The following is a 17,391-nucleotide window of genomic DNA, read 5'->3' as shown; positions in this document are numbered from 1 at the left end:
GTTTCCTTTAGGGAAAATCCTGCCTGGCAAACCTTTTGGAATTCTTTGAGGAGATTACAAGAAGGATAGATAAAGGGGTTGCAGTGGATGTTGTATATTTGGACTTTCAGAAGGCCTTTGACAAAGTGCCACACATACTAAGTTAAGAGCCCATAGTATTACAGGGAGGTTACTAACATGGTTAGAGCATTGGCTGATTGGTAGGAGGCAGCGAGTGTGAATAAAAGGATCCTTTTCTGGCTGGCTGCCAGTGACCAGTGGTGTTCTGCAGGGGTCGGTGTTGGGACCCCTTCTTTTGATGCTGTTTATAAATGATTTAGATGATGAAATAGATGGCTTTGTTGCCAAGTTTGCAGATGATACAAAGATTGGTGGAGGAGCAGGTAGTGTTGAGGAAGCAGGTAGGATGCAGAAGGACTTAGACAGATTATGAGAATGGTCAGGAAAGTGGCAAATGAAATACAATGTTGGAAAATGCATGGTCATGCACTTTGGTAGTAAAAATAAATGTACAGACTATTTTCTAAACGGGGAGAAAATCCAAAAATCTGAGATGCAAAGAGACTAGGGAGACCTTGTGCAGAACTCCCTGAAGGTTAACTTGCAGGTTGAGTTGGTGGTGAGGAAGGCAAATGCCTGTTAGCATTCATTTCAAGAGGTCTAGAATACAAGAGCAAGGATGTGATGCTGAGGCTTTATAAGGCACTGGTGAGACCTCACTTTGAGTATTGTGAACAGTTTTGGGCCCCTCATCTTAACAACAAGTGTTGGCATTGGAGAGAGGCCAGAGGAAGTTCACAAGGATGATTCCAGGAATGAAAGGGTTATCATACGAGGAATGTTTGATGGCTCTGGGTCTGTACTTGCTGGAATTCAGAAGAATGAGGGGAGAATCTCACTGAAACCTTTCAAATGTTGAAAGGCCCAGACAGAGTAGATGTGGAAAGGATGTTTCCCATGGTGGGAGAGTCTAGGACAAGAGGGCATAGCCTCAGAGGGGGGCTCTGTTGAGCCATGAGCAAGTAGGACGCACACTCCTGTAGCTCCGGCAGATTTGATATTAAAACTTCATTCACACAAAGTCAATTTGAGGTTTCAGGTGGGAAACGAAGGGGAGGTGCTCTTCAATACATTCCAGAAGGAGAGAGAGCGAAGGCGTGCACTACAAAATGCCGAGAAGAGGAACGGCTAAGGCAGGGACGAACAAAGAAACAGGTCCAATTGACTTCTCGGAGCTTACGACTGAGGGCCATGTGGAGCCACGTGCACAGGGGAGGGAACGTTGACTCAGACCATTAGAGGCCTGCGTCAGGCATTTTCATGCCTTACAAGGCGCAGATTGGAAGTCTGTGTGGGGCGCCACTCCTCGCACAGACTAGAGCAATGTGTGATTAAGTGCCTAGCTCAAGGGCACAAACACGCTGCCACAGCTGAGGCTCGAACTAGTGACCTTGAGATAACTAGACGAACGCCTTAACCACTTGGCCACGTGCCCAACACGTGCACAGAGTATGGACAACAATGGTGTGTTGGTGTCCATAGAGTCGCTAAATGCACAGCTAACTACGATTAAGTCAAACATCTGTAAGAAAATTGAAGAAAAAGTTGCAGAGGTAGAGGTCGCTTTGAGAAGTGAAATTGCTTCGTTGAAAGCGGAAAATGACGCTGTGATTACCGCAAAGAAAGCCCAGTTGAATACACAAGATCAATTTCTGAAAGAGAAAGCAGGGTCGGCTAACGGAGCTCCTGACATAGTTGTGGAGCTGGAAAGCAAGGTGAAACGACTTTGTGGGCAAGTTGAAAAAATTTCTGAGAAGTGCCTGGATTTAGAGGGACGTTCGAAATGACGGAATCTGAGAATTGCGGGCCTACGAGAGGGGAAGGAAAATGGGCAGAAGGCAAGAGATTTCGCGGCACAGATGGTAAAAGAGCTCTACACCTGGAAGAAGCTCTGGTGAGAGACCGAGCACATAGAGCACTTCGGAAACGGCCGGGGGGTGGGGGGGGGGGAACGAGCCGCCGCGACACCTGATCGTGAGGACCCATTATTGCCATGTATTTGAAGATAAAATGCGGAAGGCGATAGGTACCAAGAATCTACAATATCAAGGACAAAGGATTCAGATCTTCACAGACCTTCCATCCACAGTGGCTAAACGACGTGCGGCTTTCACACCGGTCAGGAGGTTGCTGCGGGATAGACTCGGAATCAAGTTTGGCCTCCCGTATCCCGCGAAGCTACAAGTGACAATTAATGGAACCGAGGCGGTGTTTACAGATCCAGAAGAAGCTCGCCGGTATGCGGAACGTCATTTGGGAAATGCTGAGAAATGACGGTGCACAGTGAGAAGAAACCCCTTCCAGAATGAAGATGCCCCAAGTAAAACTCCGCGGTAGGAAATTGTGAACGTTTCGAACATTAATGAGGCCCTGCCTCTGATCCCTGTAGAAAACAGGACTCTTTGAGTTATATTTGGATTGCACTATGTCGGATTAAGGCCCTGTAAGTGCACAGATAGTAATAAGAGGTCTAAACTGGTGTTGTATAAGGAGTAGAGTACAGAGATAGAGGAGGTTATATGGAATGAGGCTTTGGAGTATCTTTTAGCTCCTGTTCCATCAATGCCAGGCATTGTTTAATACAATTTAAAATCCTACACAGACTACGTCATGCAGAAAGATGAACTAGAAAAACTCACACTCTCTGGAAAGATTGAGGGGGAGTAAACCTAGAGGAAGACCTCGGCTTATGTACTTCAAAAGCATAGTCAGGTGGCTACACATTGATGAAATGGAAGTCATCCAAAAAACGAAGGATAGATCTATATGGAAAACCATGGTCACCAAAGTCCGCATTGGATATGGTACCTAGACAGACAGACAGACATAGACTACATTACTCAGAAGTAAGGATTCATAAAATATTCCCAGAGGTGTCCCCAATGTGTGAGAAATGCAAGTCCTCGGAGGCAAATTTGTTACATAGTTATGTTTTATGTCCCAGGATACGAGAGTATTTGAAGCAAATATTTCAGGTCCTATCGAAGGTACTAAAGGTTCAGATAATACCAGACCCATTTTATTAATTTTTGGAACTTCGGCGAGGTCAAATAAATTCCAGGCTACCCAGCAACAACTCCTGACCTATGACATACTTAATGGAAAGAAACTCATACAGATGTTCTGGAAAAAGGAGGAAACTCCATCACTCAGACGGTGGCTGGCTGCATTAATGGATAATGTGCATCTAGAGAGGATAAGATATGTCATCGAGGACAGACTCAAGGAATTTGAAAAAACCTGGCAACCATTACTGTTGTATTTAGAAGAGACCGACAGCTGAACTAAGTGTGGGGGGGTGGTAGGATCTAAACAGCACATACAGGAGGGGTGAGGGGAAGGCAGGGAAGGATAAAAGAGACGGGGTGGTAGGGTTTCCTTTGCTTTTTGCTTGTTTACTATACATACATTCATTTGACTTTCATTATGTTGTTATAAGAATGAAAAGAAAAAAAAGCATGGTACTTTAGGACATTGTCGGTTGTGGTTAAGCTGATGTTGCTTCACAATAAAAACATTTGAAAACAAGAGGGTGTAGCCTCACGATAGAGGTGTGCCCTTTCAAAACAGAGATGTAGAGAAACGTCTTTAGCCAATGGGTGGTGAATTTGTTGCCACGTGTAGCTGTGGAGGCCAGGATCTAGGGTTGAGGAGGAAATGAGAAAAAAAAAGGATCAGCCATGACTGAATGGTGGAGCAGACTCGATGGGCCAGATGGCCTAATTCCGCTCCTATCTCTTACGGTCTTATTTAATAATAGAATAAGACAACTGTCTTAGACAACTAAGACAACACTCTATGAGGTCATTCTTACTCTTGGCCATTAGGCTCTATAATGAGTCAATGTATAGCCGGGGAAGTGATGACCCTCTCCTGTTAGGCTGTCTGAGGTAACTTAATTTTTATTTTTTCTTACTTCTCTTCTAATATTTGTATATCTTTGTACTTGTAATACTACTACGACAGCGGTCCCCAACCACCGGGCCACGGACTGGTACCGGGCAAAGCATGTGCTACCAGGCCGTGAGGAAACAATATGAGTCAGCTGCACCTTTCCTCATTCCCTGTTACGCACTGTTGAACTTGAACAGAGGGTTGCCAACTGTTCCGTATTTGCCGGGACATCCCGTATATCCCCCGCTAAGGTAGAGCGTTCCTATGAAACCTTTTGTGCCAAAATGGCATAAAGCGAAGAAGCAATCACCATTAATTTACACGGGAAAAATTTTTGAGCGTTCCCAGACCCAAAAAATAACCAAACAAACCATACCAAATAACACATAAAACCGAAAATAAATAACACTAACATATAGTAAAAGCAGGAATAATATGATAAATACACAGCCTATATAAGGTAGAGATAATGTATGTACAGTATAGTTGGGAAGATGAAGGCAAAACAAATTTGTGGGGAAAAAATCAGCACGTATGCGCATGCGCACATCACATGCGCACACAGGTGCCCGCGCAAGGCTTCATTGTCATGGTAGTCTTTCCTGGGGTAAAGTGTCCCGAGATTTGACTGCTACTTTTGTCCCTTATTTGGGAGTGAGAAAGTTGGCAACCCTAACCATAAAAGACATGTTGAAGTGAGTCTAACCCTACTTGAACACCACTCCCCGGTCAGCCGGTTCGCAAGAATATTGTCAATATTAAACCGGTCCGCGGTGCAAAAAAGGTTGGGGACCCCTGTACTATGACACTGTAATTTCCTTTGGGATCAATAAAGTATCTTTCTCTTTGATGTTTGTAGTTAATTTCAATGACACCATCACTTGACTAAATAAATCTATAAATATTCCACCAAGAGATACTAGAGATTGGTTCATTTACTCTGAATAGCTCTTGGGAGCAAAGATAATTTCCAGTGACCTAGCAATAATTGAATGTGCTCAAAGGTTTCACTGAGATAATATGATGTGAAAACAATATTGTATTCAATAACGTGCTTGACAGTGCGGAATTTAATATACACCCATTTGCCACTATACCTCTAAGCTTTTAAACTGTATTGAAAACAACACAAGAGCATCAATTAGAAGAGGATTATTATACCCCACTATACATTTTATACCTATATTAAGAATCTACTAAAATTGGCATTTTGAACTTTAACTTCATCAAGAATGCTTTTAAAATTGCAAAGGAAAATCCCAGGAGAGCATTCAACCTGAAGCACTATGCTTCCTTAAAGTGCTAGAAAATAAACTGGATTTCTGCTTGCCCTGCTTTTTGCTGACAGTGGCAGTTTAATTCAACACAGTAATTAAAACACACCTACCAGACTACTGCAGAATTTCCAACTATCAATTCCCAGTGGGAATGTTATACTTAAAGGGAGAAAGATCAGAGAAATCTTGTAGAAATCAGAGAAATTCACAGACCACTGAATAAATAACTCCTGTTGAGATTGTGAATCAGCCCTGATATTCCTTATCTTGTCCACAGCATCATACTGAGATTCAATCAATGAGAAATTTAGATCTTCAGTAGTTCTAGAATATAATGTGACTACTAACATTATAAATATGCTCACATGAATTAAAGTTAAATTTGTGAATAGCCTAAACCATGAATTTTATTTGACCGAAAAATTGTAAAAATTGACTTCACTTGCTTATTTACATCTGCAAGCCAGATATCACCACTCTGTGACTTAAGGTGACTCGAGCCTCTTTTCAGCAATTAAATTTTTTTACCAGAGCCTCTTTATGGCTATAGTGGCATTTTGTTTATGTCCCCTATGGAGAATATGTTAGGAAGCATGCTAAGTGTAGGAGTATTCAGTATTTTGACTTTTTCCCCCCAATAATGGTTATGCAAAAGCCAGTGCAAAGGGAACTCAATGCAACATTGTAAAAAGACAAAACACAATTTGCAACAGGCATAATCATATGCAAACAAGCAAAAGGATTATCGGGCTATATAGTGAGTGATTGGTTGAGTTGTAACCTGGACTTGAGTTATAGGGAAAGACTGAATAGGTTAGGACTTTGTTTCCTGGAGGATAGGAGAATGAGGGGAGGTTTGATAGAGCTATCAAAATTATGAGGAGTGCAAGCAGGGTAAATGCAAGCAGGCTTTTTCCATTGAGGTTGGGCGAGAGTACAGCTAAAAGCCATGGGTTAAGAGTGAAAGGTGAAATGCTTAAGGGGAATATGAAGGGAACCTTCTTCACTCAGAGGGTGGTGAGAGTGTGGAATGAGCTGCCAGTGGAGGAGATGGATGTGGGTTCAATTTCACCTTCTAACAAAAATTTGGATAGGTACATGGATGACCTGGAAATGCTTTAAGATCTTGACATAGATGGAAAAGATGCATGTTTCTTAAGAAACTTATACTGGGACCAGACAGCATCCATCAGAATAGAAGGAGAAGTGAGTGAGTATGTGAATATCATGAGAGGAGTCAGGCAAGGTTGTGTCTTTTCGCCAGACTTATTCAACCTATATAGTGAAAATATCTTGAGAAGTATCAAAGACATCAAAGGATTCACAATTGGAGGCCATAATATAAATAATATCAGATATGCTGATGACATCGTACTAATAGCTGACTCAGAAACAAAACTTCAAGGACTACTCACTATAGTGGCAGCAGAAAGTAATCGCAGATTACTCAATCAACACCAAGACAGAAAGCATGGTCATCTCCAAAAAGACAAACATCCCACAATGTGTGATCAAGATCGGAAATACAAACATCAAACAAGTCAACAAGTTCAGATATCTTGGCAGCCTAATAACAAGTGATAGCAGGTGCGACACAGATATCAAATACAGAATAGCAATGGCGAAAGAAGCTTTCCAAAAAATGAAGTCCATATTAACAGACAGAAAGATGAGCACGTACACTAAAAACAGAATACTGCAGTGCTACATTTATTCTATCCTGACTTATGGAAGTGAATGCTGGACCATTTCCCCAGCAATGGAAAAGAGACTAGAAGCAGCTGAATTATGGTTCTACAGGAGAATGTTAAAAATATCATGGACCACACGCACATCAAATGCAGAAGTTCTCAGAACAGCCCAAGCAGTTCGATCACTCATACCAACAATAAGAGAAAGACAACTCAGATTCCTAGGGCACATCATGCAGAAAGATGAACTAGAAAAACTCATACTCTCTGGAAATATTGAAGGGAGTAAACCTGGAGGAAGACCTCAGCCTATGTACATCAAAAGCATAGCCAGGTGGCTACACATCGAGGAAATGGAAGTCCTCCAAAAAACGAAGGATAGATCTATATGGAAAACCATGGTCACCAAAGCCCGCATCGGATATGGTACCTAGACAGACAGGCTTGGATGACATCAGCACAGGACTTCAATGGTCCCGAGTTTGAATCTGGCCGGCTCCTTGCATGCCTTCCATCCATACTGGGTTGAACGTCCAGCTAGCAACTCCACCTTGTAAAAATTTAAAATGCTATGGAAAAGGCAAAATTGGCATCCATTACACACAAGGAATGAAAAGGAACAACAACATGGATGGGAATGATATGGTCCAGGTGCAGGCCGATAGGACTAGGCAGCAAAATATTTTGCCATGGACTAGATATGCTGAAAGGCATATTTCTGTGTTGTCGTGTTCTATACAACATAGTCTGAAGATGTAATGAATGAATTTTTTTAAACAAAATGCAAAGATATTTAAAATTAAGTCCAGAATGATGGAATGAGAAAGCACATATTTATTTACCAGTGCTGAAAACTACAGTAAGGTCAAGTACATGAAAAATGTTTGCCCAATCTCATACTATTCCTGGGTTTGCTAGAATCTGGCATTAATTCAGATTCCTAGAGAGGCCTGGAAGATAGCTGGTGTGGGAAACAGAACATTCACACTGGTGCATTTGAGGGCTTATTTCAGAATTTTGTTCAAAGGTTCACTGTAGGGTCAGAATGAAAAGAATCTGTTTTGCTTGTTCTACACCCTCAAAGTGTGATTGCTTGCTGCTGACATTAGGGTCTAAGGTCAAAGTTTTCCATTGCTCAGTGTAACCCTCACTGGAGAAAGAAAAACACCATTGGAACATTTAGCAGTTTATTGGTAGCTGCATATAGATGTCTAATAAATGAATCACCAGAGTTTTTGCTGCTGAGCAGAAACTTGAATATAGGTTGAATCATTAAATAACAGGATTGTTCCCAGCTATTATGTGACCTACCTCAATGGAAATGAGGATCACGATCATCCACTCGAGCCGCAGACCATGTTTCTCACTGAGGTGGTTTCGCATCAAGTCAGTAAGTTCTGTACAGTGCTGTAGCTTTTCATTAATCACCTGCAGAATTCAAAAATTTTGTAAATCTAAAAGAACTGCAGATGCCAGAAATTGGAAAATTCTTGAAAACACAGGAGGTTAGGTGGCATTTATTGAAAGAAAAACATTTAAATTTTCAGAGCAAAGAGCAAATTTTTGACCTGAAACTTTATTTCTCTTTCTACTGAAGCTGCCTGTCCTCAGTATTCATCCATCTAAAGTGAATTACAGTTCCAATTCAGCACAGTATATACTCAAGGCTAATGGAAAGTCAGCCTCGCATTATTGGACCAAATCTTGCTGGCATTTTCACTGTGAACTGCTATCACCTTCATCATTGCAAGTTACGTTAAACTTTGGTGCAAATATATTTAAACTTAATTGTCCCAAACTTACTAGTGAATCTAACAACACACTGACCACTGGACTCCAGCAGTTACCCAGCATATGACTATAGACTTGTACTGGTTTTGACCTGACATAGAATTCTTCAGTTTATCCACTCTGATGCAAGTTTTAGTTTTGTAATGAAAGTAGGAGTATATTACACATTTAAAATAAAAACATTACTTAAAAATAACCACCTGAAAGTGTTTTGAGGTGACAATTTTTAAAAAGTATTATTTCAATTTTAACAGTTCATAGAAGTTTCTGATCATCGTTTCCGGACAAGGGTTTCTGAAGAATTCTGTCGGCAGAGATTGTGACATGACTGAATTAAGTTGGTCATGCTCATGGGCCTTTCCATCAGGTCCAGGATGTTTTCAGTTAGCCTTATGGATTTAGAGCAGATAAATGCAGACCAGTGGATAAACTGAGTAGCAAAATGATTTTCATTTTACTGCAGATGCTGGAATCTGGAGCAACGCAAAAATGTTGGAGGAACTCAACAAGTCAGGCAGTGTCTGTCTGGATGGCTACAGTCCACAGAAATAGTAGGGCCAGGCTCAGTTTAATTCACTTTTGAGTAGAGATGGTCTCATGCAAGAGGATGGTATTTACAAAGGCAGTTCCTGGCTCAAGTGGAGCACATAAGAACAAAAATAACAGAAGCAGGAGGAAGCCACCTGGGCTTTTGTGCTTAGTCCTCCTTCACCTCAGCACCACATTCCTGTACTAACCCCACATACTTTGATTCCCATTTCTGTTGTGAGTATGCTCAGTAACTGAGTTTATGAAGCCTTCTTGGGTAGAAAATTCCAAAGATTCATTACATTCCGGATAAGAAAATTTCTCCTCATCTCTATCCTTAATGCCAACTCGTTCTGAGACTGAGTATTGTATGTACACATAACATAGCAGTCAGCACAACACCTTACAACACCAGTGATCACTGATCAGTGTTCAATTCTCATCGCTGTCTCTAAGGAGTTTGCACATTCTCCCCATGATGTTGTGGGGTTCCTCCAGATGCCCAAAGTGTTAGGATTTGTGAATTGTGAGCACACCATGTTGGCACCTGAAGTGAGGTGAGCAGCACTTGCTGGCTGCCCCCAGCACTATCCTTAGATTGTGTTGGTCATTGATGTAGGCAGCACATTTCACTGTATGTTTTGATGTATATGTGATAAATAAAACTAATCTTTAATCTGTGAGATTGGGATTTAGATCAAAATTCCAATCAGGGTAGGGTGCAACTTGGAAAGAAATCTGCAGGTGGTAATGTTTTCATATTTGTGCTTTGTTGACCTTGACAGTAAGTGATGTGGATTTAGAAGCTGCTGCCTCAGTAGCTGAAGTGATAAACTGCAGTATGATTTGTGGATGACACCTACTACAGCCACTGTGCAACAGCAGTGGAAGGAATGAATGTTTAAAATGGTTATCATGGAGCTCATCAAATGGGTTGCTTTGTCCTGGATGGTGCTGAGCTGCACTCGTTGTGATGAGTAAAGAGTATTTCACCAGACTCCCGACTTGTGTCTTGTAAATAGTGGAAAGGCTTGGGGATGTTGGGATTTTCTCTTTTTAAAATCCACTTCTAGATTCTGGAAATGATAGTTAATTCTGTATTTAGCAAAATGCTGGAGGAACTCAACAGGTCAGGTAGCGTCTACAGAGGAGAATAAACAGTTGACATTTCGGGCCAAGACCCTTCATCAGGACAGTCCTCCAGCACTTTGTGTATGTTGAGCTAGAAACAATGGTTCTATTGGTTGTTTGTGAAACAGATTCCAGAATACACCTGGACTGTCTCATCTATTTTTTAGTATGAGTATTAGGAACTCTTTTAGTGGTTGTTGCAGTTAAATTGATAATTTTTCTTTGGTTATCTTGACTTGATGGCAGGGAATGCACTTTACTGAATAGGGCCAGGATGCCTTACAATGGGAAACCAAGGCTAAACCATGCCGAGACTGTAAAACATATTCAGCAGTTAGATGGGAATGACTCCAGCTTGGGTTCAAAGTGCAATAGGATCAAATTTTGCCCTACATTCACACACTTACATTTTGCAATAGGTTTACATCAGTTACAGGGTAACATGGGTTTTTGGTTCTTTTTCTGATGTTTTTGGCATCAGAAAATACAGGAATATTTTACATAGAAACCAAAATAGATAAGATTTAAAACAAAGTACCAACATTAAGCTTTTAGCTTTTTAAAGAAACAAATAAGAATTCAGTGTAACAGAAGGAGCATTAATGAGGATATGATATGAAAAAAGATTTTAAAATATAAAATATCACAGTAACTCAGGGAATAATATAGTTAATTGGAATGATAGGTTCAGGTAGTATGGTGGAATAATACCAAATGAAAATCTTTCTGTGTAGATCAGCAGGTACTATATAAGAATAAGATTTCCTGGACCATTTATGCCATTGATTGCATCTAAAAACCCTGGCGAACTAGCTGACAATGACTTAAGCAAACATCTTCTATAGAGGTGATGTCAATTTAGTTTTGTATTGCCAATAAGGATAGCACCATATTACCCAACTATAAACTGCAGTGCTTTATTAATCACACTTTTTCCTTGGAAACAAAACACTGCACTCAATAGCCTGTAACTTTCCTTTCAGAGTCAAGCTTTGAACTGCCTGTATGACCTGGCATGTTTGTGGTGTGATATGATGTCTCGAAGGTTGAAGATGGTTGTGGCATGATATATATGGGTCAAATGGAGGTGGTGAGGCCCGTTCCCAGAGAGCAGGGAACGAGCCAGTGTTTGGTGTTGGAGCAGACTTGGAGCTGATTTGAAGCAGCAAAACTGAGGCAGCAGGACCCAGGCCCGAGAGCGAGGAATAAGCTGACGACTGACTGATTTAAATGCCGGACCAAATTGGAAAGGTCAGATACAGCTGAATCGAGGCAGCAGGTCCCAGGCCTGAGAGCGTATTGAAGCAGCAGGGCCTGCGTCTGCAAGCAAGAAAGAACTCCAGGTTTGACCAACTTAAACGCCAGACCAGACTGAAAAGGTCAGGGTGTTGGGGATAGGCCAGTGTTAAGTTTACCACTACGTGAGATATACTCTATTTTTATTGTTTGCACAATTTGTTTTTCTTTTCTGCACATAGGGCTTTTGATGGTATTTTTTAACAAATGGGTTCTATTGGATTTCCTTGATTTGTGGCTGCCTGTAAGGAGATGAATCTCAAGGCTGTATATAGTATACACACGTTGATAATAAATGTACTATGAACTTTGTAAGAGGAGAATTCTGTTTACTCCATATCATATCAAGTGATGGCTGAAAGTAATGGATTCAGCAAGTCTATGAAAACAGACATCCTGGCTGCTGTACTGTAAATGCAAGTTCCACCACTCAAGAAAATCGTTCAGATAAGCCTTTAGAAAAGGAGGATTGATCCAATTAAGTTAATTACCAATCAATCAGTTCATTTTCAATCGCCAGCCTGTGGCAATTATCTTAAGAACCTGCTCACTGATGCTTAGTTTAAGTTTTTGCTATGTCACCTTGGCTTCAGACCTCAGCATGGCCTAATAAACTGAATCCTAGAGGTAAGCAGACACCACAAGGCAGTATTTGATTTTCCAACCCTGATGACATGAACATCAAGAGGAAAACACATCAGTGGTTGACCATTTGGTATGACTTCCTCAAACAATGCAAGGTTGTTATGATCAACACACACAAAAAATGCTGGTGAATGCAGCAGGCCAGGCAACATCTATAGGAAGAGGTACAGTCGACGTTTCGGGCCGAGACCTTTCGTCCTGACGTCGCCCAAAACGTCGAATGTACCTCTTCCTATAGATGCTGCCTGACCTGCTGCGTTCACCAGCATTTTTTATGAGTATTGCTTGAATTTCCAGCATCTGCAGATTTCCTTGTGTTTGCGTTTTTAAGATTGTTATGATTGCTGGATGCCCCAGAACATCACTACAGGGGCTCCTTGAAGCTGCATCTTGGACCCAATCATCTTCAGCTGCGACATTATCTTCCTCCTATCAGCAGGTGCCCAGGAACACCTCCAAGATGCACATTCTCCTGACTTGCAGATACACTCATTGGCCACTTTATTAGGTACAGGAGGTACCTAATTAGGTACTAAGTGCATGTTTGTGGTCTTCTGGTGCTGTAGCTCATCCACTTCAAGGTTCGACATGTTGTGTGCTCAGAGATGCAAGACTACAGGTGTCCCCTGCTTTTCGAACGTTCGCTTTACGAAACCTCGCTGTTACAAAAGACCTACATTAGTTACCTGTTTTTGCTAACAGAAGGTGTTTTCGCTGTTACGAAAAAAGGCAGTGCACGCCCCGAGCAGCCAAGCTTCTCCCCCGGAACTGCATTCTTGCTGGCATTGCTTAAACATGTGCCTATGAGTAGCCGTTAGCAAGATGAGTTCTAAGGTATCGGAAAAGCCTAAAAGAGCTCGTAAGGGTGTACACTTAGCGTAAAAGTAGACATAATTAAGCGTTTCGATCATGGTGAACAAAGTAAGGACAAAGTGTGTTTGGCTTGTGGAAGTTGACGAAGATGATGTTGAAGAGGTTTGGCATCCCATGACCAAGAACTGATAAATGAAGAGCTGATGCAATTGGAAGAGGAAAGGATAACAATCGAAACTGAATGCAGTAACGAACGGACCAAAAGTGAAGTCATCCAGGAATTGAACGTGAAGGAACTGCGTGAGATTTTCGCTGCAATTGACAACAATGATTGCAGAAAAGTACAACTTTAATTTTGAAAGGGTACATCAGTCTAGGGCATATTTGCAAGATGGTTTGAGTGCTTACAAAGAACTGTATGATAGAAAAATGCGCGAGGCTAAGCAGTCAAGTACACTGTCGTTTTTCAAGCCTTCCACATCAGCCACAGCAGACGACGAACCTCGACCTTCGACATCGAGGCAGGCAGACATAGAAGATGACCTGCCTGCCTGATGGAAATAGATAATGATGAGATGACACCTCAGTGTCCCACCACCCTAACCCCCGGGCCACGGAGAATGCAGCGGTAGCCAGGACGCACTCAACACACCTTTAAGAATAAAGCCGAAATAAACATGCCAATTAATTAGGTGCTTCCTGGCACATAACTGTCTGCCCAGATCAGAGGCGATTGCCGATTGCGTCGCCTCTGATCTGGGACATTTACGTGCCAGGCGGCACCTAATTAATTAGCTTATTTCAGCTTTTTTCTTAAAGGTGTGCTGGGTGCGTCCCGGCTACCGCTGTACCTCTGCATTCTTCGTGGATCGGTATCGGTTGGCGGCCTGGCAGTTGGGGTCCACTGCACCACCCCAACCTCCGACGACTCAGCCTAACACACCATCATCAGTGTGCTCGGCGCTGTCTTCCCAATTCTGGTAAGTGATACTACACTGTACATACATTATTTCTACTTTATATAGGCTGTGTATTTTTATGCGTTATTTGGTATGATTTGGCAGCTTCATAGCTTAAAGGTTACTGGAGAGAGTGTTTCTGCCAAGAGCGCTTGCGTGAGATTTTCGCTATGGAAAACAGTGTGGCAATGATTGTAGAAAAGTATTTCTACTTTATATAGGCTGTGTATTTATCATATCATTCCAGCTTTTACTATATGTTACTGTTATTTTAGGTTTTATGTGTTATTTGGCATGATTTGGTAGGTTATTTTTGGGTCTGCGAACGCTCACAAATTTCCCATATAAATAAATGGTAATTGCTTCTTCGCTTTACGACATTCCAGCTTCCAAACCGTTTCATAGGAATGCTCTACCTTCGGATGGTGGGGGAAACCTGTATTTGAATTATTGTTGCCTTCCTGTCAGCTTGAACCAGTTTGGCAATTCTCCTCTGACCACTCTCATTAACAAGACACTTCCTTTTTTGTTTTTGTGTAATTCTCTGTAAACTAGAGATTATTGTGCATAAAAATCCCAGGAGATCAGCAGTTTCAAGATACTCAAAATATCTTGTCTGGCACCAACAATCATTCCACAGTCAAAGTCACTTATATTGAATTTCTTCCCCATTCTAATGTTTGGTCTGAACAACAAATGAATCTCTTGACCATGTCTGCTTGCTTTTATGAATTGAGTTGTTGACACATGATTGGCTGATTAGATATCTGCAATGAGGTGCACAGGTGTACCTAATGAAATGTTCACTGAGTGTATAATCACAGTTCCTTCCTCATTGGAACTTCGAATCCAATGGTATTGGGAGAGTATCATCATCAGAAGATCTGCAGTGATTCAAGGAGGTGATTCAAATAAGGATGAACAATATATGCTGAACTTTGTCAGCAACACCTACATTATGAAAAATATTTAAGATGAAAAGAATCATAACACTTAATTATATAGAGAAATTCCATCAAATCCTTTTCTTGTAAATGAAACATAACCATCACAGCAAATTCTACAACACTAGCAAGAACCCCAGTCTCTTCAGAGAACTGAAACAATAATGTCGTATGCCTATTTCTGCCTTGCCTTCTCTATCCGTGCAGGTCTGTCATAGGCAGCACAGAGTTAATTCTATTCTTCCAACACAAGGAACAATAGGAATGCCTATCCTTCCTTCCCAAGACAACATTTTGGTAAGTCAGTTCATTCGGCTGTACTCCTCACATTTGTATGCAGACAAAGCCTAAACAGCAAGGCTCCAGAGATCAAGACAACTAAGAGGTGGTCACGAGAGGCTGAGAAACAGTTACAGGATTGCTTTAAGTCAGTGGGTTAGGCTGTGTTCAAGAATTCATCTGAGGACCTGAATGACTGCACTGTAGACAAGTGTGTCCCCACGAAATCATTCAGGGTTTTCCCCAATCAGAAGCCCTGGATGAATAATGAAATCCAGACCTGCTGAGAGCCAGATCAGAGGCATTCAAGTCTTGAGATCAAGAATGCTACAAGATGTGCAGGTATGATCTCTGGAAAGCCATCTCTTGGGGGAAGAGGAGATTCCAGACTATACTGGATTCAATGAGGGATACATGACAGCTGTGGCAGGGTTTGAATGCCATAAGCTCCTACAAAGTTAATTCTTGCGACATAGGGGATAGCAGAGCTTTGCTTCCCGATGTGCTCAATGCCTTCTATGCTTGCTTTGACCACCAGGACAGGGAGGAACAATCGCGCACCCCCATATATTCCGATGATCCTTCGGTCTCAGTATCTGAAGATGATGTGCAGGCTGCCTTCAAGAGAGTGAATCCAGAGAAAGCATCCAGTCCAGACGGAGTACCTGGTCGAGTACTGAAGAGCTGTACTGACCAACTGGCTGGTGTATTCTCGGAGATCTTCAATCTCTTACTCCCGCAGTGTGTGGCACCCACCTGCTTCAAGCAGGTTTCAATTGTAGTGATGCTCAAAAAGAGCGTGGCGGCCTGCCTAAATGACTATCGCCCAGTGGCACTTATATCCACAATGATGAGGTGTATGAGAGGCTGGTGTTGAAGCATATCCACTCCTGTCTGAGTGGCAACTTGGATCCGCTCCAATTCACCTACCAAAGCAACCGGTCTACAGCAGAAGCTACCTCGTTGGCTCTTCACACAACCCTAGAACATCTGGATAGCAAAGATACATACATCAGGATGCTCTTTGTCGATTACATTTCAACATTTAACACCATCACTCCCTCAAAGCTAATCAGAAAACTCCAAGACCTGGACCTTAACACCCCCCTTGTGCAATTGGATTCTGGATTTCCTCACTTGTAGACCTCAGTCAGTTCGGATTGGCAAAAACATCTCCTCCACAATATTCATCAGCACAGGAGCACTGCAGGGGATTGTGCTTAGCCCCCTGCTCTACTCACTTTACACCTATGACTGCGTGGCTAAGTACAACTCCAACACCATATACAAGTTTGCTGATGACACTACTGTTGTGGGCTGTGTCAAAGGGGGTGATGAATCAGCATACAAGAAGGAGCCTGAAAACTTGGCTGAGTGGTGTAATAACAACAACCTCTCACTTATGTCAATAAGACCAAGGAACTGATTGTATACTTCAGGAGAGGGAAGCCAGAGGTCCATGGGCCAGTAATCATCGGAGGATCAGAGATGAAGAGGGTCAGTAACTTTAAATTCCTGGGTGTCACTATCTCAGGAGGAACTGTCCTAGACCCATCAAATAAATATTATTGCAAAGAAAGCACAACAGCGCCTCTACTTCCTCAGGAGTCTGCAGAGGTTTGGCATGTTATGGCAAACCGTGGCAAACTTCAATAGATGTGGGTTGGTAAGTGTGTTGACTGGCTGCATTACGGCCTTGTATGGGAACACCAATGCCTTTGAGTGAAACATCCTACAAAATGTAGTGGATTCAGCCCAGTACATTACAGGTAAAGCCCTACCAACCATTGAGCATATCTACATGAAATGTTGCCATAGGAAAGCACCATCCATCATTGAAGATCCTCACCACCCAGGCCATGCTCTTTTCTCACTGTTGCCAGCAGGTAGAAGGTACAGGTGCCTCAGAACTTGCACCACCTGGTTCAAGAGCAGTTACTACCCCTCAGCCATCAGGCTCTTGGACAAAAGGGAATAGCTACACTCATTTAAAGACTCTGTTATATTGTTATTTCATACTCGTTATTTATTGCTATTTATTTATACCTGTATTTGCACAGTTAGCAGTATCTGGTGTTATAAT

General features: G+C 41.9%; 1 protein-coding gene across 2 annotated transcripts in view; it reads right to left on the bottom strand.

Moving 5' to 3' along the window:
• The window catches only part of rmnd1 (required for meiotic nuclear division 1 homolog), a 138,454-nt gene that overhangs the window by 15,129 nt on the left and 105,934 nt on the right, over positions 1–17,391 (bottom strand). For both annotated transcript variants that reach the window (XM_072265627.1, XM_072265626.1), the window contains one exon: positions 8,234–8,350. In XM_072265627.1, coding sequence (XP_072121728.1) covers positions 8,234–8,350 — 117 coding nt within the window. The remainder of the gene's footprint in view (positions 1–8,233; positions 8,351–17,391) is intronic.

Source organism: Mobula birostris, chromosome 8 (genome assembly GCF_030028105.1).
Source record: "Mobula birostris isolate sMobBir1 chromosome 8, sMobBir1.hap1, whole genome shotgun sequence".
In the NCBI taxonomy this organism is placed as follows: Eukaryota; Metazoa; Chordata; class Chondrichthyes; order Myliobatiformes; family Myliobatidae; genus Mobula; species Mobula birostris.
Note: the sequence above shows the minus strand (reverse complement) of the source record. Positions and strands in the feature narration are given on the sequence as shown.